Source organism: Heloderma suspectum, chromosome 3 (assembly GCF_057233095.1).
Source record: "Heloderma suspectum isolate Gila_16-S chromosome 3, 16-S_ref, whole genome shotgun sequence".
Classification (NCBI taxonomy): domain Eukaryota; kingdom Metazoa; phylum Chordata; class Lepidosauria; order Squamata; family Helodermatidae; genus Heloderma; species Heloderma suspectum.
The window spans coordinates 230,731,330-230,757,513 of NC_139460.1; the positions used below are offsets into that span (position 1 = coordinate 230,731,330).

The following is a 26,184-nucleotide window of genomic DNA, read 5'->3' on the forward strand; positions in this document are numbered from 1 at the left end:
TACACAAGTCAGCCTTACCTATCGGAACCATTCCAGCAGCACTCAAACTTGTCAAAGATGCAGTCATTCTCATAGAGTGAACAAAGTTTGCTTCGAAGATATTCATGAACCTTAAAATATATAAATGTTGAACACCATGAGAACGCTTTTCATTTAGAAAAAATCTGTTTTATTATAAAGCATAAACAGTGTACCTGATAGGTCTCTACAGGCCTATTTTCCATATTGAGATCCCATACTTTAACTGAAAGGTAGTCTCTGGTCATCATGTAGCGACCACTGTGACTGAATTTTACATCTGATATTGAGGAAATTATTTCTGAGAAGAATGATCTGCTGCTGGGATCTTCAGGCTCTTCAAAGACTGAAAATTATGAAGGTATAAAAAAAGCTGTTAACAATAATGAAAGCTAACTGCCATTTTTCTGACAATTAAGTCTTAGCTACACCAGCTATTTCCAAACTGCATGCCATAAGAGTAGCTGAAATGTGCTTTGAAAAATTAGACAACCATCCATTCATGCTTGTTGGAATACAGAATTGGAATACAGAAAGACCCAATACAGAATTGATTCCCCCACTCCATTGCCAATATATGGGCAGTGAATGACCCTGAGGGAGGAGGTAAGGGCACACTGGAATTCTGTAATGCAGCCCTATAGCCACATGGTAGCTTATGAGTATGTTAGAATCCCTGAAGTATAACTACTGCCTAGAAAGTACTGTCCAGTCTCTGACCGACTTGGAAAACGGGAGGGTACTGAACAATCCTGGAGTTAGAGGGAGGAAGCCTGCCTGTTCTGAAATGTAGTCAAGGAAGCATGCCTCCGCCATACTCCCCAGTGCCATATCAAATCCCACTCCAGAGGACCCTCCTGACCTCCATGAGTTGCTTGGGAAGCTGCAGTGGGAAAGGGGGCATTTTTGTTTGGAGACACTCATCAGATGGAACCTCTCATTCTCTCCATGTTACCCCAGATGTGGAGTGACTGAGCTAGGCTTCCCACATGAAACAATCTCGTCAGTCAGATATAAGTAGCAACCACACGGCTGTTTGACAGTATGAATCAGTCTACATACATGACTGAAACTCCACCATTCAGAAATGTATTAATTCACATAGCAGAACCATTATATGTTGCTAAGCTCTAATGAAATTTGCTTTAGGGTGCTTGAACAGATACAATTAGAAAAACTACATACATCTAAGAACCGTTCCTCTCTTTGGTCATACCATTTATTTTAAATATTTATCAAAAACCCAATTTTTTTTAAATGTGAAACTACAATAGGGTTCTATTAAAAATTACCAGGATACTGTGGAGTAATATTTATGGCAGTCTAAACTGAACCATATGCTGAGAACATGTGCATTTTAATTATAAATGCAGCCATTATTGGCATTCATAAACAAAATTATCTAATTAGAGCAAAGTAGCTTAAGACGTTTCAAGATACCACCTGGAAGAACAATCCTATGGGGGTCAGGGAGGGAGAATCTGCAGCAGAGAAAGTATCAACTTTCCACACCCTAAACCTTGCTAGGCTTATGCAAATCAGGGTGGAAGGTTGTGAGAGTGGTGGCTTTTTACCATAAAAAGCCCAAACCCCTCCAAACTATTTGTGACCAGTTAGTCTTAAATTTTCTTTCTCCCACTGGTTCTAGTGGGAGGGGAAATACCACCACCAGCTCCAGAGGTGGCAGAGTTTCTCCCCTTTCCGCACCCGCCTGTTCCGTGGGTGTGTCTGGGGAATAAGGCCCCTTATTTGGTCTTGACACACACACACTTTGCCCTTGCTGCAGTCAAAGCAGCCATGATGGAGCAGCCATGGCAGCAGACGTTCCATTGCAGATGATGAAGGGAAGACCTCCACAGCAGGCCTCTTTCTTCGCCCATGAGGGTGATGTTCACAGTAGCCTGGGGCTGCAGGGATGCCTTTCCAGGGATCATAGGACTGCTCCCTAAAGCATCCAGATGGTGCACCAATGTTGGACTCCAAAGACCAAACGGGGAATTGCCAGTTTTCTGTACACTCCTTTGCAATTACTTCCCCAATAACCTACCTGCAAGTTTCAACACTATTTGTGTCAGTACTAGCGCACCTCAACACACACTGTTAGAAACCGGTGGAGCTTTAAGTCTAACTATGGAAATAAAAACCCTGGTATAGGACAACCATGACAACTTATGAGGGAAAAAAATCCTTACCCAATTGCTGTATGGCTTAGCAATTGGATACTGGCCTTTCAATCTTTGGAAACTAACTTCCAATCAAGCACATTATGAAAGAAAAGTAATTCTATTAGCTATAAATGGCCACAAATGAAATGGGTTCTGTCCATACCAGCTCAACTGTTAAAGCACAAAGATATAGCCTGGCACTTGTTAAAACAGATACCTTTGAGGAGCACCAAGACTGGATAGAAGACAGGCTTGCCAGGTGTCACACACTTGTTTCCATCAGTTTATGTTTTATAAATGGGTGAACATAAGTCACATCAGTAGTGTCTCACACTATAGACCTGCTTGAAGATCATCTAGAAGACAATTTTGATTTTCTGTTCTACAAAATGCATACCCCTTACCTTAAGTAAGGCATTGGTAAGTTTTCTACCAATAAGCAGCACTCGATATTTATATATTTAAACAAAAAAAATATACCCATGTATTTATGACAGTGGCACAAGAAACTGAAAAACTACTTACATTTTGAGTGTCTATCACAAAGGGCTGAAGAACGCATATCACAGAGCCGTATAGTCCCTTTGCTACTGCTGTAGACGAACACGTTACAATGATGTGGGTGGAACTCTGCCGCAGTTATCACTTCTGTCAGTTCCTCCATGTTAGCAGGCTTTATATCTACAATGTCTGAAAGTTTGCTTGTCAAGGTTAATAGTGATTTATTTCTCCAGAACTATGACTTTCAAACTATACAATACAGGAAGAAAAACCTTCTAAAATATGTTCCAAAATTCTGTAACGTTATTCAGAATTGGCACGTCTACCTTCTAAAATAGTACTGCAGAGTGGCTTTGCAATAAACACTTTTTCTTTATCTGATACACTAACCTTAATTGCTTACAAATTCAGACACGTAGGACACAAAGGTTAGCATGAGACTAATACAACATACTATCTGATGTCCCCACACTACTTACACAATCAAGTTTAAAATATATTGAATATGAAGTTTGTTCTAAGTTACAGCAGTGGGAGCAATGTAACTCCCTTAGCGATCAGCAGACACTTTAGGTGCCAATGGTTGGGGCTGTTTGATATGGAAAGAAGTATCTCTGTGTAGCCAATACTCCAAATGTTCAGTAATACATTGGGTTGGATCCAGACTTAGTCATACTTAGAGAAGACCCGCTGAAATCAATGTGAGGCTCTATGACTAAGTCTAGATCTATCCCATTGACTGTCAGCCAATATAATCACCAAATAGAGCTCTACTACATATGAAAGCTCATTTTTTATTTTAAAAAATGCAAAACCTCTTACTGAAGTGAAACAGTTGCCTATTATTATTATTATATTTATTTATACCCCACCTTTTCCCCAATACTGGGACACACTGCTTTGAAATGCAATGCGGAAAAACAAACAATTGGAAGATTCCCCATTAATCTCATTAATTAATTATGACAGTTAACACAGGACAGCTATGGAGCATGTTTCCCTGTTTCACCTACTTTGTTTATTCTGCAATTTTTTCCTCACCCAAAATCAGAACTTCTAAAGTTTTAAGGGAATAGTCTATAGAATAGACTAAACAGAATAAAATAGATGCTTACCATATTTAAAACAATTGATACAAGGCAGTAATATTTAGCACAAGATGCTGCTTCATCTCAAAAAGGATACTAAAACTTCTGTCTGTGATTTCTAAATGCCACAGGTTAATTCTCAGGTCATCTGCAGAAAGGTATGTTTCATGATCACTATTTACTGAAATAGAGTTTATGTGATACGTGTGTGCATTTGCAAATATCCTTCGGGGACTTGCTTCTACCATTAGGTCCATGGGTTTCAATATTGGCACCTAAAAACGAGAACAGAAGTTTGCTTCAACATAAAGCAGCAACTATTTTGGTTATTAGTATTTTAAGATAATTGTATCTAAGGCTTCAGTTGATCAAAAGCTTTCAACCACTAGGTATGTCCATCTTTTCCTTCTCATCTGGAGAATGCTTGCTCTTCACTAAGGTTTTTAGACACACAGTCCTACACATGCTGAGAGTTCAATGGTGCTTACTGTCAGGTACTTTGGCTTAGGACTGTAGCCTGAGTATGTTATAGTTGCCACAGGGATGCTGCTCCAAACTAACTTTCCTTGCTGAATGATCCCTGTAATACTTCAAGTACTTGCTGTGTGGATCAGCACCACACTTGCATTCTCAGCAGCTGTCAAGGAAAACATCAAGACTCTTACATGCTGTGTACCAGTTCACACGGCAAATACTTTGCAACATTACAAAAAGGCCACTCCAGGTGCCATTTTTAAACTTAAAAATGTGGGTTGTTGTTTTTTTTACAATTTGGGGAGCAGGGTTGCAGCAGGGCTGTAGGTGACCACGTTTCCACCTCTCCAATAAATGCACTAACATGCCCAGTAAAACTATATCAAAGCAGTTTGATATTACACGGGACTGCCTATTTCAGAGAGGAAAAACATGCTCTGTGCCCATGAAACAAGAAGTATAAAAGGCTCTCAGGATAGCAGCTTATGTCCTCATGGTTCAAACACTGTATCTGTTAAGTTTTTTTATTTAATTTATACTTATACTTATTATTTATTCAATTTATATCCCGCCTATATACAGAATATCTAGGTGGCATACAGAGTTAAAAACTTTTTTACACAAACAACAACAACAATACAGCCTAGAAACAATATATAACAATCAGCAAAGAGAAATAAGAATTCTAAAAAGGGAAGGCGTGCTGGAATAGCATTTCCACTGGCAGGTCATTCCACAATTGAGGGGCGGCAAAAGAAAAGGTCCTCTGGTGTGTGGCTGTCAATCTCACATTAGGCAGTTGCAACAGCTAACCCTCAGAGGATCTCAGGAAGCTGACTGGGACATAGGGGAGGAGGCGCTCCCTAATGTACCTTGGACCTAGACCATGTAAGGCCTTACAGGTAAGAACCAACACTTTATAGTTTACCTGGAAACAAATTGGCAGACAGCATAAAGATTTTAAAACAGGAGTAATATGGTCTCCACGGGGCGCAACGGAGACCAACCTGGCTGCCATATTTTGTACCAAATTTTCTTAACTAGATATATTTAATATTGTATTGTCTTATGTTGTAAGTTGCCTTTGAAAGACTATGGTCTTGAAAGGTGGCTAAAAATGAAACAAACAAACATGATCTAAGGGTGGTAGAAGACCTCCAAAATATCAACTTAACTAAAATCTAACTGAAATATTCTCAAATCATGATTCTAATTTCTAGTAGCATAATATTCCACAACAACAGAGAATAGCCTAGCTAGCCTAGTCCTAGTTATTTCAAAGACAAACGTTCCTTAGGCTTTTCAATGGGGAACATAGGAACATAGGAAGCTCCTTATACGGAGTCAGACCATTGGGTCCATCCAGCTCAGTACTGTTAACACCAACTGGCAGCAGCTATCCAGGGTTCCAGGCAGGATTCCTTTCTAGCCCTACCTGGAGATTGAACCTGGGACCTTCTGCATACAGAGCATGTCCTAACCACTGTGCTGCAGCCCCTACCCAGTCAGAGTATTTCAAAGGTCTTAAATTAAAGGAAAATAGGAAGCTGCTTTACACCAAGCCAGACCACTTGTCCACCTAGATCATGCTTGTCAGTACTGACTGGCAGCAGCTCTTCAAAGCTTCAGACAGGAGTTTTTCCTAGCCTTTTCTGGAGATGCCAGGGACTGAACTGTGACCTTTGGCATGTAAAATATATGCTCTTAACACTGAGCTGCAACCCTTTTGCCCAAAATCATACTTTAATTACATGTTTAGAAGCTTTCTAAATTTCAGCATCCAATAAAACTTCTATTCTCCATGATACATGTGCAGCATTAATTCTAAATCAGGATAACAAGATACCCGTAGTGCTGTGATTCTAAATGGATCCCGAAGTCTTCCATCTTCATCTTTTAAGTTATAACCTTCAGCTCTTTTATCCCTTTCACTGATTTTCCATAATTTAATAGTTTTATCTAAAAAAGAAAAGAAAAAGAGAAGGACATTTTCAAAAGGTTGAAACCAGACAATACTAAACAATGTTAGTATAGCACACACACGCATTATTAATCACTACTTGCAAAAAACTCAGTATGATTTTGAAACAGGACTAAGTCTGCTACTACACATACTTACCTGGGAGTAAGTCCAATTGAACTTAATAGCACTTACATCTGAGGAGACATGCATAGGATTGTGCTGCAAGTGTTCTGATATGGACAGGACTGTAAGTACTTCATAATAACTCCCCCCCTCCCCCGAAATTCTGTACTCAGGCAATCCAAATTCTGAATGCATAACTTATGCAACTGGAAAAGATTATTTCATGTCACTTATTTTGTGTAACTTATTCTTCAAGTCTCACTATCCTGTACATTAAGGTGTCTACAAATTTTGGCAAAGCTTACTAGTAAGCCATTCAAGTCCTCTGCATGTGCCAGAGCACTGGAGATGAACTTGATGTTGTTTCCTTTAGCAGAAAGTAGAAATGGTGCGCTAGGCCTGCTCCCCCACCCCAGTCAAAATAAAACAAGACTCAACTACAAGGCTTCTGATACATGCAGAGGACTTGGGGGAAGAGGAGGGTTGTGTTTCACTGTGTGCAGGATTGTGAAGAGAAGATGCTGAGCGAGTGTCTTGCCTCTTTCCCAACGCCTGTGGGAGGGTTTGGTGGTGCTTGATTTCAAAGAGGGCATCTCTTTTACTGCTTCTGCAAAACCAGTGCAAAAGAAAACAGACCTGGTCTTTCCCCTCCTGAGCACTGTTTGAAATCCATGGAGAACTCTGGGAAGGGGGACACATACCACTATTGACTTGGCAAAAGGTGTTTTGGAGTTCAGTTCATAGTTTATTCTGGTTTGGGTAATAACTGAAGCAGCAAGGAGCTATTTAAGACACTGACCTGGTTTGCATGACACAACAGCCGACTGTGCCTTAATTTACCCGCAGGGGCTGTCACATCATGCCAGGTGCCATTTTTGAATGGTGCCTGGCTTGCTGTGTTATCTGAATGTGGGTGGCATGGCTTGTTGGAGGGTTAAAGAATCCTTAAATAACCCTACACCCGCCCATGGGTTATCTGAGAGTTGTTTAACACTCCAATAAGCCACGACACCCATTTCTGGATGACGTCACAAGCTGCGGCAGGGCAGTGATAATGCAAATTGCACCCTGCATGCCCCGCAGCTCACAACAAGCCATGGTTGCTTATTTTGATCATGCAAATGGGCCCATTGCGGCCCTGCTCCCCATCACTGGAAATCTCATTTCCCACTCCCCACTTTTGACATTTCAGGAGGGACTAACCACACACTTTCAAGTATATTTTTATAACCATAATGGCTAGATAATTTATTTTTTAAAATGAATGAACTCGGTTTTAGGAAGCTGAATGCTCTGTCTGATATACATGATGCACTTTTTCAGAATTCCCACAGAACGATGGCAGCAATTTCTGTACAACTGAGCACACAAATTCATTGGGCCACTAGCGTTTATAATTACGTCAGGAGTGCCTCTAAGAGCCTGAACAATGAGCTTGTGTTCCAACAGTGCCTGCCACAACAGTCTGCACAACTAAAAATTTTACAATTTCAGTAAGCGACTGAGAACCATTTTTCACATACAAGTACATATACAAGATTTTAAAAAATAGACACATCTATTAAGACTAGCTTAAATGCACTTGACTGATAAGAGGGTAAAGACCGTATTTGAAGGAAAAAAAGTTAATTTATACTTCAGTTGTTAGAGAAAACATTTCTTTATAGATTTTCATTATATGGTAGTTCTATTATAAAATCTGGTTATGTTGTAAAAAAATATTTGGCTTTTTAATAAAAATACATTTTAATACTCAATTCACATAGGAAAAATAGTTAAAAACAACCATAAAAATGAGCTTGACTAGGCTATGATGCTCACAGCTCATACTAAGAAATAAGCTGCTGGAGATATAGTATATTAAATGAAAAACATGATTTAGAAACTCTCCATTCCTCTGTCGAAGTCAGATTGTTCAGAAGCACAGCACACTTGCAGTCTCTCTGGCACTGTAATTCTGTCTTCTTGAAGTGAAAAATGTCAGTTTAGTAAAATACCTCATCAGACCTTGTATAAGAAATGGTAGCCTGTGTCAAGCACACAGCACAGTGGGGTTTTCAAAGATTTAGACCATACTAAAACACATTTAACTAATGTTTCTATATATTTTTAAGATACTCTCTATTATTTAACCCAGAGGCACATTAATACTTAACCACTTTTTTGCCTATTAGGATAAGTTTAGATGATAAACAAAATGTGGTATCACTTAAAGTGAAGTTGTAGGAAGCAATCAGGATAATTTGGGTATGTGTGAAAACCTGACTAAAAATAAGTAAACACTTCATGAACCATGAGAAAGAGCAGTCAGGAACAATGCCAGGGAGAAATGCTATTGTTTTCCTTTACAAGAAGGGCTACATGATGATGCCAACTGTTGCCAAGGCAATTTCCATCACAGGTACCCTTGCAACTTCCATAATAAATGGGAAATAGTTATGTTAAAATGCAATTGAATATTATCATGCTGTCTTACATCTGAACTGAAAAGCTATCATTTGCAGAGCAAGAGAAACCATGTTTCACAATTTAGATGTCATGGCAAACTAGGGTCTGCTAAAAATAAGTAATAATGAATTCCCCTGAGTATGCAAGAAGGGTGGTGGGGGGTGTTGAGAGTATGGAGCCCCAAATCTCCTTCCAGGCTTCTTTTTGTAGCACCAAACCTTGGTTTGGTGCTCTGTCTGAACTGACCCATTTAGGCAATCCTATGTCTGCTTATATGGAACTAAACCACATTTAACTTAATGGGACTTACTTCTGAGTAGAAACATAGGATTGCTCTGTTAATTAAGTTAAACTAGAAATCCAAAAACGTGTAAGTACTAATAAAAGATCTAGAAGTGAATTCAACTAGAAGATCTAGAGCAATAACACTGTACATAAGTAAAATGTCCTTACCATTTGTAGATAATAAGAAGTGAGCAGCATTCTGTTGTGGTAACCACCTAATTTTATTAATTTTTTCCTCAATTTCTAGACTTTTCAAGTAGTCAAACTCAGGTTCATGACTTTGAAAGGTACTGTAAACATTATATTCTCCCCTTGAATGAGGACGGCTTTTATTCTGCAAGAAAATAAACGCATGAAGGAAAGATAATTTTGCAATGTGTACATACTAAAGTTGATGAGTTAAAAGGATTACAACTAACCAGATCATGTAAATTTGAAGTATACCAAACTTAACATTCTCTAAAAGACTCGTTGCATGCTCTAAGCTTAGTCTTACAAACTCATTTTGTAGGACATCCAGTAATCAAATTGTTTGAATGTATTACAGATCTACTTGTCTTGCAATGTCACTGAGGTGCAAAGGAAAGTTCTCTTGAATTTATTTATTAGATTCATTAGCCGCCCATCTGGCCAGCTACCCAGCCACTCTACAATACTAATAACAACACGAAATACAACGAATTTACATAATCAACTGAACAAAACAACATAACAAAACAACGCTGCTCTAAAAACCCCTAACCCACCCCAAATGCCTGCCAGGGGCAATGGAGAAAGTGCATCGAAGTTGTGTGCACACATGCTCGTGTGCGCGCACACAGAGAAGCACACAAATAGCCATAGTTTGTGTTGCAACATTTGGCAGTCACAGAAGCAAAATATTTTCACTTTAAACATAGGGCTGCCGCTTTGGTTTTCAGGTATTTCAGCAAAAACCTTTATCATTCCTGCCTGTGTGAGTTCACACAGCTTCCTTGGATTATGGCCATACCTACTGAAAGGTAGACATTTAAGACCTTCTTTACTCCACAAGCTGTACAAAGAATGTCACATAAGGGGGTAGGTGGGTGTGGACAAGAAAGAGAAGAGAGCGAAGTGGGGTCTGGGGGTGGCTCTCCGACTCACTCTTCTAAGGTTGGAATGTTGTCTCCAACCCTGGAGAGGTTTTCTGAGCCGTCCTTGGGACACCTGCCCAGGGCCCAGAGGACTGCTGTCTCTGAGTTATAGCCCCTCTCCGATTATAAAATTGGCACCACTATTTACTACACTGGCCCCATGGTCTGACTCAATGATCCCATTCACATGTAAATGCTAAGCCAAAAACCCAGGATTAATAAATCAGGTTATGCATGAGCAGCTTTCATCCAGCTTCGCTCTTCCCTTTGTGTGAACATGCTAACAAACCAGGATTTGGCACTTAAATATGACTTCACATGATGTGTCTACTAAGCACTACAATTAAGCACTTGCAAAGAAGCCAGAAATTATGAGACAACTTCAAACTCTGGTTTAAGGATGGCTTCTGATTCTGGCTTGTTTGTAAACACTTAACCATAGTCTGTGATCTCATATCTTGGGAAGCTATGGTTAAGTGCCAAATCATAGCTTGCTTTCCTGTTCACATGAAGGGAGAAGCAAAGCAGCAGGGAAGGAGCTGCATGTGGGTGTACGCAACTTATGCATATTCTGGATTAAGTCAGGACTGCTTAGCTCTACATTCATATGCAGTACATAACAGCTTCATATGCTCTTTTAAACTTGGAACAAGTTCACAAATTACTTTCCTACATAGAGAAACAAAGTGGTATTACATATATTTGGAAGCGAGTTTTAAAAAAATAAAAGTAGCATTCCTTAAAAAATTCAAATTAATGGAAACTTGTATCCACTAATGTTCTAAAAGTTTGAAAATTAGGATCTCTGAATGATGTGTGACATACATGTCTAAAAATGGATTTTTCCTCCCTCACAGGTAGGCAAGGCAGAAATGTGCTCTTTTCTTTTAGAAACATGACAAATAAAAGCAAGGCTATTCATGCCTTACACTGCAGAAATTGTCCATTATTTTTTGACCATTTTAAAATGTGTTTTTGAACACTGTGTTCTTCTCCAGCAATGGAGTGCACATATCCCTAAGATTATATATTAATTTTAAACCAGCAAACAGGCTGGTTTAGTTGCCTGCAGCAAGGCGATTCCCCTATGAGTAAAAGCATTTCCCCACTGTCCTTCAACCATGTGGGGACTATGTACCATACTGCTGCTATTGTTCGCTCACTAGTCAAGCATAACATTAGTAGAAAAGTGTATGTTTGTGTTAGTTTTTAAAAGATGGCACACCTATAGCCACATCCTCTGGCTTCACAGTTAATCCTAAACCTTTTGTACTATAACGCCTCAATACCCACTTTGGAAACCAAAACTAAGATGAAAACAAAATCTTCTAATGGAATTCTCTTTTATTCTTGCATACAGGGAGGCAGTATGCTGATGCACTCTTGAATGGACCAACTCTTGGCTGTACACTAATTTGGTAAACCACCCCAGAGGTTGAGTCTCTGGAGAATTCAGTCGCGTGTTCATACTTTAACTCCAAGTTAACTGTTAGTAAAAACTAGCAAACCATTCCCTTTTCCTCAGTAACCCCAGATGAAGCACTGCATGCTACATCATAGATATTTGCTTGTTCCAGAATTCTTGAAATCCAGAAATACAACTCGAAAGTATTGTTTCCAATGAAGCACTATTTAAGGATTCAGGCTAACATTTCAAAAGAACATGCATGGAGCAGCAGAGAGAACACTGGGATTGTATTTGATAATAAGTTGTTTCTTACTAGCACCCTTAAGTTAGGAACAAAACTAAATAAAATGCACAGCAATACTGTAAAGCACTCCTATGGGGGTGCCCACAGGTCCAGCACAACTGTCTTTTTTCTACTTTAACCTCAGTGTCACATACTGACTTGCTTCTGAAACTCAGTGAACATTCAAAAACAGATTGTGATGCGGTATGGAAGACAGTAACACTGTTCTTTGAAAAAAATCATAAATGCAACTGGGTCCATGAAGTTAATAACATTGTGGCCACAGTTGGCATTCAGCTTTAGCATGAAGCACACGGGTTCTCTAGACTCCCTTTGAGTAATTCAATTACCTTTGTATTTACAGTTCATATCAGCAATTTTCTGTTTTGATCAGTCTGCATTTCCTCCTCCTCTAAAGACTGCCATTTTGCATGTTTTTTTCCTTATATAAATTATTACTTTTGTGTAGTAAAATGCATGTGCATTGTCATGTGTTATACATGTAGTGAAACAGACATGTGCATTCTTCACACAGCAACATAATGTGGTATGTACTTGCCCCCCACAATGGATGCAATATCTAAGCACAGTAACTGCATAGCAGCTCTAATGCCCTCACCCCCCTGCACTGATCCCCTGCACTGATCAACTGCTAAAGTGGTGTACATTTCCCTTGAATTCTTTTAATTATCCTGTTTCTAATCACGATGGTTGAACAAACAATAAGTAGTAGATTTTCCCCAGACTTTCTATGGTTGTTTATGAAATACTATACATCTTATATATTTACCAGTTTAAAAGGAGTAATCTGGAGAATGACTGTGAATAATTGATTTGGAGAGGAGAAACAGCTTAGTTGACCTGCCAACTGGTTCAAGTAGAGTATGAAATTCCTTTTAAAAAAAAAGCGAATCGCTTAACATTTTCTGAAGGTACATATCATTGTGCATCAATCAAACTTGATGTGATGTTATGACGTCATTCACTCTAAAAGAAAAACTGCAAAGCAGTTTTAAACACCACCTTTCTTTGTTTTTAATAGCACTAACCTCTGGTTCCCTTTGAAATATAACCACTCTTCCACCCTTGTCTCCTGTTGCAAGAAGATCTCCAGAGTAATTAAATTCTACAGTTGAGATAATGTCAGCTGTGAACATAAAACACAGACAATATTATAACGTGTAGACTGAAGTGAATACCTTAAGAACTGAGTCCATAACTGAACAGACAATTGAACATTAACATACAAGTTGATTTTCAACATTAATATTAAAAATGAAGGCTTCTCTCCTCAAGCCTTGATCATGCTTTACATATTATAAGATGTCCAAACTACATTTACAGCATGAGAAACATAGTCTCAAATTCTAGTATTCCACACTGGCTTTGGGAATTTAGTAATACCATGATGCGTTTTTGGAAATTCACAACCAGCTCAGGCAGTCAAAGATGCTCAAAGACCACCGTATGTAACAGCAACCTACTTCTATTGTAACAACATGACAGATGGCAATTAATCTAGGATAACATAGATATTCTTAGTGACAAGTATTGCCTAAAGGTCATGTGTACACCAGCACCAAGGAACACATAGAAACAGTCACTCAGGTGTTATTCTTATATGCTAACAATTTAAGAACATAGTTTTCTATTAAGAAAAACAGAAAGACTAGGAAGCCATCAAACTATGGCTATGACATTCATTTAGATTTTAGGAACTTGAAAGATGAAGCACATATTGAAAACTTAGCCTATCTAAAGTGGCATAAATAAGTAAGAATAATGGCATAAAAGTATAGATTTTAAGTAAAACACTTTCTCTAAAATTATGATGTCACAACTCCTACGAAGTAGGACAGTTATGGATAAATTATCTGAGTCTACTGTAATAGCACTAGCAGAGTAAACATGAAAGAGAAAAACCCCTGATGAATTTTACAAAATGAGTTTACAAATTAAATTAACAAGATGAGCACACAATAACATAGACGTTCTCTCTTCAACTCTGCTGTACCAGCATTTCAAGTTTACTACCAATAATACAAAATTCAGAATACCATTAATACTTCCAATACAGCAGTGATCTTTCTTATGTCTTAGAACACAAGAATAAAATGGTGGTGGGGGTGGTGGAAGAGATTGGGGGTGTTCAGACAATCGCAGGGGGGAAAAAAGCCATCATGGCTTCTCCCCCCACATGCACCCATTGTTTACATAATTACCCACGCTGCAGCATGGGTTGGTATATCATGCAAATCTGGGGTGCGGCATGGCTTCGTACCCACACTACAACCCCTACTGCACATCATGGGTTGTAGGGTGAGTATGAAGCCATCCCTACTGTGCAAAAACCCGGGACCTGGTGCAAAAATATTTCCCTCCCATTGAGTTCACATGACTTGCCAACCTGTGCTGCACTGCAGGTAGTTATGTAAACAACGGGCGCAAGCACAGGGGCAGGGGGAGAAGCCACAATGGCTTCCTCCTCCTCCCCATGATCATCTGAACCTGGACATTGTATACAAAGATCAGATAATGTTTAAGGGATCTGATAGTTGTGGCTTTCTTTCCTGCCTGGCTTTGAATATTTCTCCCATCTCAACTTTTCACATTTTCAAAACCACAGCCTGTGTGGAAGCAGCTCCTGAACCTTGACATGGAACCTCTTCCCCTTCATATCCATTTATTACATCACGTGAAGAAACAAACCCACACCATACTTAGAACAGACTATTGAAATCAATGGGATTTAAGATAGTCATTAAATTAGTCATGACTTGATTTCAATTAGTCTATTCTAAGTAGGACTATGTCTGGATCCAACCCACTGAAAATAATGATCAGGAAGGTTCTATCCACATATTCCCAACAATATTACTCTAGAACTCTACTGGGAACACTGTATCCAAGTGTACCTTTTAGGAAGGCCTTCCATATCTGAGTTCTTGGAAGTAAATTAGATAGTATCTCACTAGTATGATATTTAAAGTTGTCTTAACACATAAGCACAAATGGCCAATTAAGGCTCCTGCATAACTGCACCTGGGTATGAACAAGAACTAAGGATTAAACATTAGCAAAGACAAAAAGGTCACTTCAAAAGAACATGACTTTAATATATTTTGTATCTTTAAAAAATATCAATAAATTTTCAAAAGGCAGTCATAGGATTATAGCCATCAGGTGAGACATATTAATATGGTATTTCATTTTGCCATCTGGGAATTGTTTTTCTCTCCATGGATTTAATTAGACAATCATCACATTAAACTTGGGCTAAAGGTTTTCTGTGGGGTTGCACATCTGGATGGATGCATACAGTGTTTTGCTAGAATGCATTTAAAGGCACAGGCCGAAAACTCATTTTTTGGTCTGCCCATCCAAATAATTTTGCATCTAATTTGGCAACAACAGGGCTGAAAATTACTTTAAGAGATCCACAATGGAAGAATAAATTCTACAAGATATCACTACAAAATATTTCCTTAACAGCCAGGAGGTAATTGTGGGTTTCTCTACTAATTTCTCCTACGAATAATTTGGTTTTTAAAATGGAGCCCATAGCTTTGAGCAATCTGTTGCAAGTTATACATCAATATTTCTTCCATTAGCAGAGCAATCCTATACCTGAGATCTATTAGCAGAGGGACCATAAGATACCGCAGAAGCCCAGCTACACCAGCAGAATGAGAGATATGCCACCACCTTGACTGATACATCAGCAGAATGCTTAAAATGGAGCAGAGTTGTGTGGTGTGGCATAGGGAAGAAGCACACTTATGCCATATCCTGTATGCCCCTAGGCCATGGCCACATGCCATCAACAGTGCAATTTTACAGAAACCCGGGACCTGGTGCAAAAATATTTCCCTCCCATTGAGTTGAATGGCGGCGGTGGCGGGAATTAAAACATAAGAAGCCACCTTATACAGAGTCAGATCATTGGTCCATCTGGCTCAGTATTGTCAATAACGACTGGCAGTAACTGTCCAGGGTTTCAGGCAGGATTCTTTCCTAGCCCTACCTGGAGATGTTGGGAATTGAACCTGGCACATTCTGCTTGCAAAGCATATGCTCCACCGCTGAGCTACTGCCCCTCCCCCATGATGATTGCCCTGCCCACATCACCATGACAGTCGGCAGAGTATAAGATGCCATCACCCAATCACAATCACAGCACACCACCACCATATATAAACCCCACATATGAAGACAATAACATGCAGCACGGTGCCCTCTCTCTGGCCCCATGCTGAGTACACTTTAAGATCAAAAGGGGGAACTCTGGTGAAGGGAACAATGGAAAAAGGATGCTTTGCACAAATAACCTTACAAGAGCATACAGGCTTTGAAAAATAAAAGATTTAGGAAATCATTACAATGGGAAAAAAAATATTAGAATCTTGAGGACATATAAAATCATGCTGGCACACTTGTTATTCCTTTCCTATTCAGTGGAAATATAGTTTACCCAGTCATAAAACAAGAGCAACAGCATCATGAAATGGATAGCTGAAAGATGCAAAGCAAAATCAGGCACTGGCATTGGCCTAACAAAAGTCAGGAGGACTGTAATCATTTTGATAGAAGGGTGCTATAAAGCAAGAATCTCGTTTATCTTTTCCGTATTCCATGATCACATTCTTGATCACTGAATATCCAGTATTTTAATGTCCTCTGTTGAACCAGTGCAGCTACAAAAGATCTGCTATCAGGTGAACAGAAAAGTAAAGCCACACTGATGGACCTTTTGAAGCAATTGCTTTCTGCTACTCTGAAAATTTTATTTGCCAAAGGCATAAATCCAGTGATCAAAACAAAAGCAATGTTTTCTGCAAATATACCACTTTGCACTGTGTCCTGAAATTCTTTGTCAAGAATTCTAACAGACCACAGCTGGAGAACTCAAGGCACATTTTGCGTTATGCTCTGGAAGCAGTTTCATACCATCTCGATAGTGCCCCATGACAAATGTGATGAACCAGCTTTTCTACCTTTCTTCTGTCCAGAAGTAAAACACTGCTTTTTCAGAAAATCGTTGATAGCATATTTTTGTCAAATAACTTATATGAGGTTCCTTCTACATTTGGTGAGCTTGTGGACACAATTCACTGAAACATCTAAGCTTACAGCAAAGTATAAACAGACCAGTTTGGCCTTGGGCACAGAATGGTATTGTGAGTTCAGTACAAAGAATAGAGAATAGTGCCACTGAGCAGCTGGTTGTTCCACAACTATTAAAATATTTGGAAACTACCAGAAAAACTACTACTCAAGAATAGGCTACTGACGCTGGAAGGAAAAGAAAAGAAAGAAAAAAGAAGCTGGACTTCAGAAAACCTATGTGGAGGAATGAAGAAATGCAAAACTATAGGAAAAGTTATCATACTTACACTGTCATTAAAATGTTGTGCACAAAAGTTCAGTGACAGTCAGAATTAAGATGTGATCATGACAAATGAGAATACTACAACTGCAGCAAACTACAAAGATTATCATAAAAATTATTAGAACCGTGTTATCTGTCTTTCTAGTGGTCAAAGTGGCATCCAAACATAATAAAATTTCAGCAAATCAGCAAAATCACTGAAGTTAGCATCAGTTAAAAACACACACAAACTCGACAGCTATAAGAAAGACTAAATGAAAGAAATATGTTCTGTAACCCTCTGGAAAGTCAACAAAAAGGGGTAATTGCAAATATCTGGGAGGAATTATTTCCAGCCTCAGAGCAATTGATGTAAATCCTCTGCACCAGGAGCTACAACTTGAAAGAGGAATTGATAGGATTCTTGAAGCTGATGTGGACAACAACAGACAGCACTTTTAGCTACTGCAGCGACTGGCCTATTAAGGAGCAGGGCTGGCTCAAATGTAACTACCACACTCCGGATCTTTTGTGATTGGGAAGTGTAACCTGATCAATCATAGAAAAATCCACCCTTTCCAGGACCCACAGAGAGCCTTCTAGAATCATCTTTGACCTGTGTAGATTCAATTTCAATCCCCATCATCTGGCCACATCTTCCAAACACTGATAAAGGGCAGAGGTAGCAACAACTGGATGTTTAATGACTGAAACAAAGATCTGGATGTCATCTGCATACCACTGACCCTGTTCAGACGCACATTGGGACAGGGTGGTTAGGCTAACCATGCTGCAGGGTGGTGAGCATGAACCACTGCGAGAGCCCCTGCCACACATGCAACAAACCATTGCCCGCACCGTGGTTACCCTAACCACTCTCTAACCACCTTCCCTCCTGCAGTCCTCCAACCGCTCCATCACGCATCCCAGAAGCTCACACCGTCATTTCAGGAGCGGGGCTGCTGCTGGCAGCTATTTTCTTCTTTCTTTCTGATTCTGTTAGAGAAATAAGCAAAAAATAAATGAAAATGTCAGAAAATTGTGCAGAAGTCATCATATCGCTAAAATGTGCATTTGCACAAAATCACTGTAGCGATATTGCAATTTTGTGTACCGGCACAAATATGCATTTAGCAATATACGGGGATAATGTGCATTTTAGCGATATGGCAATTTTTGCACAATTTTCCTCCATTTTTACTTTTTGCTTATTTCTGTAAGAGAATCAGAAAGAAGAAAATGACCATCAACAGCCCCACTCCTGTAATGGCTGTTTTCGGCTGCTCTTGCTGCAGAACTCTATGGAAATGCTCCGTTAACCACAGGGCCTGTTCAGATGTCACGCTAAGCTATAGTCAGCGGTGCTCACCATCTTGCAGTAGGTGGTTAGTGATCGTGGTTTGTGTGTGGTTAATAAACCACCATGGTTGGGTCTGACCCCTGTTCAGATGTCACGCTAAGCCACCATAGTTAGTTCAAAAATGCTAACCATCATGGCTTAGCATGATGTCTGAACAGGCTCAATGATATTTCACTCCAAAATTGAGAATACTTACACCCAGAAGCTTTATAATGATGTTTAAAATGACTGACATTGACACAATTCCTTTTGAACTCCACAATCCAGATCTCCAGGGACCTGAGGCAGCACCTGTAATGACCACCCTCTATGTCCAGTTGAACGATAAGAATTGGAGTCAAAGAAGCAAAGCCTGTCACCCCAAATCAAGACTGAATTCAAGTTAATTACAACTTTTTAAAGATTTGACTAGTACTGTATCCATTCATTATTACTAATTACTTTTATGAAACACATTTCTAAAAATAAATTTTATCTGCAGAAATTTAAATTAGCATTTTTTCCACCTCACCATAATTGAAGATGCTATGGTGATCTCCTCCCTTAGGTATTGGTCCTCCTCCCCTCCAATTTCTGCCTGTTCCTCTTTGGTTCTAAATTATAAGTTCCCTTGAGACATTAAAACATGACCTGTAAGCCTGTTGTATATGCTATTTCTGAATGTACTAAGTTTGTGTGTGCTGTTTCTCCATAAAATTCCCACCAAGCTAAACAATTTCCCCATGAATATACAGTAAAACTTTATTTTAAAATAAATTGTATATACTCGTGCACTGGCTTCCTTGATAGTTTCAAGAAAATATGGGGTATCTGCAAGGAATCTGAATACTAGTGATAAGGCAAAGGGAGGGCAGGTAATGTTTTGCCCCAGCACCAATGCGCCTGCACTGGTGCTGCCAACAGGCAGCCCTATTCACTCTGTGTGTGTGTGCGTGTGCGTGCGCGTGCATGCGGGGGGGGGGGGTCACTGCCTCACCTCCCCCTATCAGAAGAAAAAATACTTCCCATCTTTGCCTCAATATTACTTGCTACAATTCTGAGACTGTGTGTAAGACAGCTAACCCATGTTAGGTGGATGATAAGCTATGCAGAGTAGGTTGTTTGTAAACAACCTACTGTGCTCCCATCAGATGATCAGGTAAACAAACTACACAGTGTGGTTTATTTCTCCCACCCCTCCTCCTCCTGTAGTCCTCCCGGCTGGCTGGCCAGATATCCCAGCTTCCTTTGTGGTGGAAACCACATCCTGCAGTCCCTTGCACTGCCGCTACTTTAGCAGCCTGTCTCCGATTGGTCCGCTTCACTCTAGGAGTGTCTTCTGTGTTTGCCATTCCACTTCCCGCTCCCGTTTTCAACCTGGTGTCAATCCTTACCTGTTGCCCCATTTGCTTCCTTCCCTTCCTGCTCCTACCCCCTCTTCCCCACTCCTTCCTTACCCGCCACCCCAATTTTCCAAACTTTTGATGGCTTCCCCCTCACCAGCAACTAACCAACAACACAGAATAAAAAGAAATAAAAATAACCTTTTTATTGGCATAAAAAGCAGCTTATTTAGCTTACTTAATACTACCCATGAATCCCAATACTACCCATAATACTACCCATGGAAACATTCTACCCCCAAAGGGGGAGGGCGCCAACCCCTTGAAACTTTGCAGAAATGGGATGAAATTTAATGTGGGGAGCCACCACATGCACTACCGGATAATTGTGTGACTTTGCTTTTCCATGGAAAAGTGAGGATTTAACCTCAGGTGAAACTGTTTGGGAATTGTGTGTGTGTGGGAGATACTTTGGAGTCAGAGACACACCTGAATGTGGTAGGAAAACAACTTTGCTCAAGGTCAATCTACCAATTAAACGCATGTGTGAGGGAAAGCAACTTTGCAGAGTGCACTGCCAAATTGGGGGGGGGGGGGAGACAAGTCGAGCAGTGAAGGGGACGAAGTGCCGGAGGCAGCACAACCTGTTGCTAGACAGATCTCAGGAACAGAACGTTTTTGGCTGCTCTTGCCGAGTGACTTTGTAGGCTATCTCCATAATCCACACTGGCGCAACAGACGACATGCTAACCCACCAAAAGTAAAACAACTCTTACTGCAGACCATGAGTTCTCAGGGTGGGTTGCTTGGGGTAAACATGCCACCATGGGTGGGGAAAAACAGCTCACAGATGACACGCCATCCCATCATGGGTTGTTCCAGAATATAATCCATTGTGGGTTAGTGTGTCATGTGAATCCACTCTGTGTCTGTGAACACTCACAGATGTGTTTCTGTGTATGTGGAGGGGGGCCTTGTATGTCTGTGAGTATGAATGGGGTGTGTGTGAGGATATGGATGGGGTGTGAGTTTGTGTGTGTGTGTATTATTTCCAGGTTTGTGTAATTTAAGTATTCTTCCATCCCATCTGTATGACTTTTATCATACCTTTGTTCAAGCTTCTGCTCCCCTCACCCCCTTAAAAAAAAAAATCTCAGTGGGAAACTCGGTGAGGAAACGTTTTGGTCGGGATGGGTATCCTTTTGGTACACTTTAAAAATAATTAAATTGCAGAATTGTCAGTGCAGTGATTTTACTATGTTAACTAAGTGCATCCAGTCCTTCCACAACTTAACAAGTACTTGCTTCACTGACCAAAAAAATAATATTTTTGGTAAACTCCATGCTGGATTTTGCTCATTTACATTTAAAGTTAAAAAAAGTTTAACACAGACTTCTTCATAGACCCTATCAAACTAAATTCCTATTAAGAGTGAGAATATAGCATATTTTGTGTTTTTCATTTCTTAGCTTTTTTCAAGTCAGTTTGCAGGGAAAACAATGGTCTGATCCTGGTTTTCACTTCTGTATCGTACACACTCACTACTTCAGTTCTGCCTTGGTGTTAAAAGTTGGAAGGGATGGGAATAGGGAATGATTTCTGTGCATATGAAAAGAATTATGAAGGTGTACATTTTTATATTCTTTTGTAATATTTTTGAAATTTTTGTTCTGGAGGAAAAAAAGCTGAATTAATCAAAAGACCAATAAGTACAATATCAGTGCTTTAGGGGTCATGAGACCTTTACTGGCCAATAAACTTAGAACAGCAATAAAACATTTTTTCTTTCCTACTTTTTGGTTTTGGTTTTTATTCCTTAAAAATAAAGCTGTAGTAGGTGTATGGAACTACCAGTTTTGTTAACATAAAATGACAAGTGTGATGGGGATGCATAAACAATTAAGTAGCATTGTGTTTACCTAATTGTGTTTACCTAATTAGTCAAAAGGCAAGTGCAAATCAGCCACAAATACGTGAAACAAATGTTGATCTAGAAGCTTTTTACGTTTCTTGATGTGTGATCATATTGCCAAAGATGAACTCTTTCATCAATTATTATTGTAAATAACACTTTCTCAAAACCTGCCATACAGTAGTTTCTGTGATGTATTATTTTCCAGTTGCAATTAAAATTACTGAGTTGCAAAAACTAAAATTAAAAAGGGGGGGATTGTGTGTCTGTCTTTTGCAATGGGTTGCTGCTGGGGTCCAAAGGAAATAATAATTACCATTATTACATGCAAAGGGACAGATGGGGGGGGCAAACTCAGAGTTTGCTTCCCATGATTACTCGTGAGTAAACCAGTCTTTCCTACCCCTTAGTATATACGTATAAACTGGCTTTTTGTATTGTGTTGCCTCTCACTACTGCTTCTGAATAGACATGAAGTTTTGAGAGGTACTTTGTGGTGGATATGCAAAAGGGTGTATTTTTGGATTTTCTGAGAACTTGTTGCTGTATTCAAAGGGCTGCTTTTCTGTATAGCTCTGAGGATATTATTATTATTACTGGTGATGCTGTGTGGCTGTGTCAATTCCACACCACACCCCATCCCATCCTGCACTCATGAACTTAAAGTTACTGGATTCTCTGTGCAATAGCTGGAACAAGAGAATGTGAATCCAAAGAGGTGCTTTTGTGTGGCTGTGTGAATTCCCTACTCCCTGCTTTGCACTTATGACCTTAAAGTTCATGTGCCTCAGTTTCCTCTTTCTGTAGAATGGGTTGCTGACCACTGGGGATTCAAAAGCCAGCTCTGGTGACTCCTCCTTGGCTCTGCCTCTGGTGAGTTCCCGTTGGTTCTGCCTCTGGTGGCTATGTCCTCTATCCCACCAACCTCAGTGAGCACCATTCTCTACTGGCTGCATTGTACCTGAAAGTAGGCTAAGGGAAATTTTGGTGTATAATGCAGTAGACAAGATAATTTTACCCATAAGTAAGCTCAGAAATACTACCAAATTTTGCACTGCCCATTCACACGATATTTTTTATTAATCATTCACAGCGTGGATCTTTTCCAGTCATCCCCAAATTAGGCAAAAACTGTGAAATCCTTAAGCCGCAGAGAGCTAACATCAGTTTTAGATATGTACCTTTAAGTAGATCGCCACAAAAAAACTGTAGGAAATTTTGTGGAGAACTTTTAGCCCAATTTCAGTGGGGTACTGACTATTTAAAGCAATTAAGGGTGCAATCCTACGCATGTTTGGACAGAAAAAATGCCTAGAATTCCAAGCATGCCCCAGCCACAGTTTTAGGCCTTTTTTTCTGTCTAAAAATGCATAAGATTGCACCTTAAGAAAAGTAGTTCCCAGACCACAGAACAAATATCACTTTCTGAGTATGTTTCCTGTTCAGCTCTTAGTCTATCAGTAGTCTGAATTAGGGCTGTGCACAGACCCCCCGACACTGCATCGTCTGAATCAGCCCGGGTTCGCTTTGGACTACTTTGGATCTGGATCCGAACTGAGATTCCGATATCTGAATTATTTGGATTTTACGTTTTCCCATTGACTTGCATTGAAAAACAGAAATGACCCTCACACAAATCTTACAGGTCCTCAGATGTTCTCAAATATTGTTAACGTTTCTTAAATCATCCCTCAAAGGTTGTTGATATTTCTTAAAGCATATATTATATGGAACACATCAGCCTTGTTTTCTCCTATAAAATAGGAGTCTCAGTACAGCTTTTTGAGTTGGTAAAGCTCTGGGGAGATAATCCTGGAATCCGCCCCCCCCCCCATCGCGTGGGAGTTACCTTTCTCCAAGATGTTGTCCAGAAGTGTTGCCTTGCCCCCCACCTCCATTCCAGGGGGGAGATGAAAAGGTTTTTCAACCTTTTAAAAAGCTGTTTGAGAAAGCTCCCACGAAGCCCCGTGGGAAGCTACCAAAGCGACATCAGTCCTGACCACGTTTAAGGTGACAATTAGGAGGTTGCTACCCTAATCTCTGGTGTATGTTTTTTCTAAAGTACAAAAGTACTTCCCTTTTGTCTGTCCCAAATCTGCCACTGACCTAAGGCTCTCATTAAGGGAAGAAAGAAAAGTTAAAGATATCTTTGGCTGCAAACTGCAATACACATTACCTGGAAAAATCACACTGACTGAACTCAATGGGATTTAAGAATTGCACTGCTGCACTTTCTTTACTCCATACTCCTAATATGCCTTTCTTCTAAATTAAATAGCCCAGCCATTGAAGCCTTTTATAGAGTTGTTCCAGCCCCCTGATCATTTTGGCAGCCCTTTTCCCCAGGAAGGGTAAAATGAAGCAAACGTTAAAAAAAAAAAATACACGTAGCCTAGCCTGATCATATTCATCTTATGGTCATTTGATGTTGTATGCCCTGGCCGTGGGCTGCTAAGGTTTGGAGGTGCCATGGAAGTGATAAGCCAGATCCAGGTTTGCTTACAAGGAGACTTTATTGAGTACTTACAGCACACAGGCGTACCCAATGGCTGCATCAGACAGCTTCTCTGAACACAGAGCCAAGGGGTACAATGGGTTTTATACCATACATATTAGCAGTGAGGCAGCATGACAGGAGCAAGCGTTAATTAGTGTTCATCTGCAACTTTCCCAGCATAGGCTAACAGCCCCACATTAGAGGGGAAACAATCAGAACTTTCCCCAGCACAGACACCTGTAAATATAGCCTAAACAGAGCCTCACTCCTCAGGCACTTCCTAGGCCCTGATAAGATAAACAGTAGCTTGTTAGCATGGAATGTGCTGAGGTGGCGATATCGACCTTTGACTCATCTCACAAGCTCAGAGGCCCACTAGAAAGGAAATTACACTTAATAATGAACCAAAACAAAGCATTATGGGTCTCTAGGCCCCTCTAAAACTACAGGTGACTTGGTTACAGGCCTGGGGCCATTACAGATGTACACAAGGGAAGACAAACAGGCAAAGTGTCTTGGAAAACCAGCAAAAGTGATGATGCCTCATATTATCTGTATTGTGTATTGCTTTGCCGCACAATGTATATTAGACAGTTTATTAGTGTACTGCTTTGGCCACACACTGTTTGCTTGTGTACAATAATGTGTATGGTGCACTCACACAGCACACACACACACGACCAAAAGAAAAGCAGATACAGAAAGAAGAAAAAACCTACAAGCAAAGGGGTGAGGGGAAGGGAAATAACACTAAAGCCTAACAAAAAAGGGGCTGTGTTGTTGTTGTTTTGTATTTTTTGGTTTTTTATAAGAATATAGAGTTAAAAAATGGGAAGGGAAGGAATAGTAATTGAGAAGGGCGAGGAGCCAAAGAACAAACAGTACAAAGCAAGGAAACAAACTACTGGGTTAAAATTTCAGCCCTATTAGCACCGAGAGATGTCACTTTTCAAGGCTCAGTTCACCCTCCCAACTCTTCCTTTCCCCCTCCCTTCTCTAGCAAGTTGTTACATTTGCTCAGACAGGCTGTCTGCGCTTCAGAATTGTCCGAAGCAATCTGAAGGGCTTCGGATCTCTCTGACGTGCTTCGGATTTGGACTGAAGTGGTCCAAATCACCCTGATTTACTTTGGAATTCAGGATTCAGACCAAAGCAGTGCACAGCCCTAGTCTGAATCCTTCGGTGCAAGATTTGGTTTTATGAATGCCTAAGGGTGCAATCCTATGCATGTTTAGGCAGAAAAAATTCCTACAACTCCCAGTCATCATGGGATAGCACACTTAACCTGAAAAATACGGATTTCTTGTATTTCTTGGATATTTGCGGAAAGCAAAAGTGTAATTACACATTGTAACTTGCTAATTTACAAAAAACTACATACTGATTTTGCTAATATTTTAGAGCTTTCCCTCCAGATTGATAGCATTCATTTATTCAGTGAATTATTTGCAATATTTATGTCTAAGCCAATTTGAGCAGTAAGACTTACTCTAAACATCTGTTATACTTGGAACATTTTCAAAGGTACAAGCAGCAAGATGTTATAAGAATCAATAGTTACAAGACAGCATGATAGTACTGTATTTTGTTTTTAGTGCGCATTACACCATTGAAGGAATTAATCAATAATCTGCCAAATCAGATAGAAGAACGGTAAGGAACCATCAGATATCAGCAGCGCTGTTGTTCTTCTGTCTCTACTTAGAGAGTCACTGTTTTGACCTTAAATGCCCCTGTGCCTGTATTTAGACATGTAAGGGAGGTTTGACAGTGGGAAATAAGTTGCCTACGTTAAATGAACTTTCATATTTGATCCTGCTTCAAAATAAGCTCATAATCATATAGCTGCGCAT

General features: G+C 39.9%; 1 protein-coding gene across 2 annotated transcripts in view; it reads right to left on the minus strand.

Annotated features, from left to right (window-relative positions):
* PPP2R2D (protein phosphatase 2 regulatory subunit Bdelta) overlaps positions 1-26,184 on the minus strand; it is a 44,853-nt gene that overhangs the window by 5,481 nt on the left and 13,188 nt on the right. For both annotated transcript variants that reach the window (XM_084845940.1, XM_084845939.1), the window contains exons 3-9: positions 12,921-13,018; positions 9,234-9,399; positions 6,093-6,205; positions 3,870-4,047; positions 2,709-2,873; positions 195-364; positions 19-110 (exon numbers count right to left, since the gene is read on the minus strand). In XM_084845940.1, the coding sequence (XP_084702066.1) occupies positions 19-110; positions 195-364; positions 2,709-2,873; positions 3,870-4,047; positions 6,093-6,205; positions 9,234-9,399; positions 12,921-13,018 (982 nt within the window). The remainder of the gene's footprint in view (positions 1-18; positions 111-194; positions 365-2,708; positions 2,874-3,869; positions 4,048-6,092; positions 6,206-9,233; positions 9,400-12,920; positions 13,019-26,184) is intronic.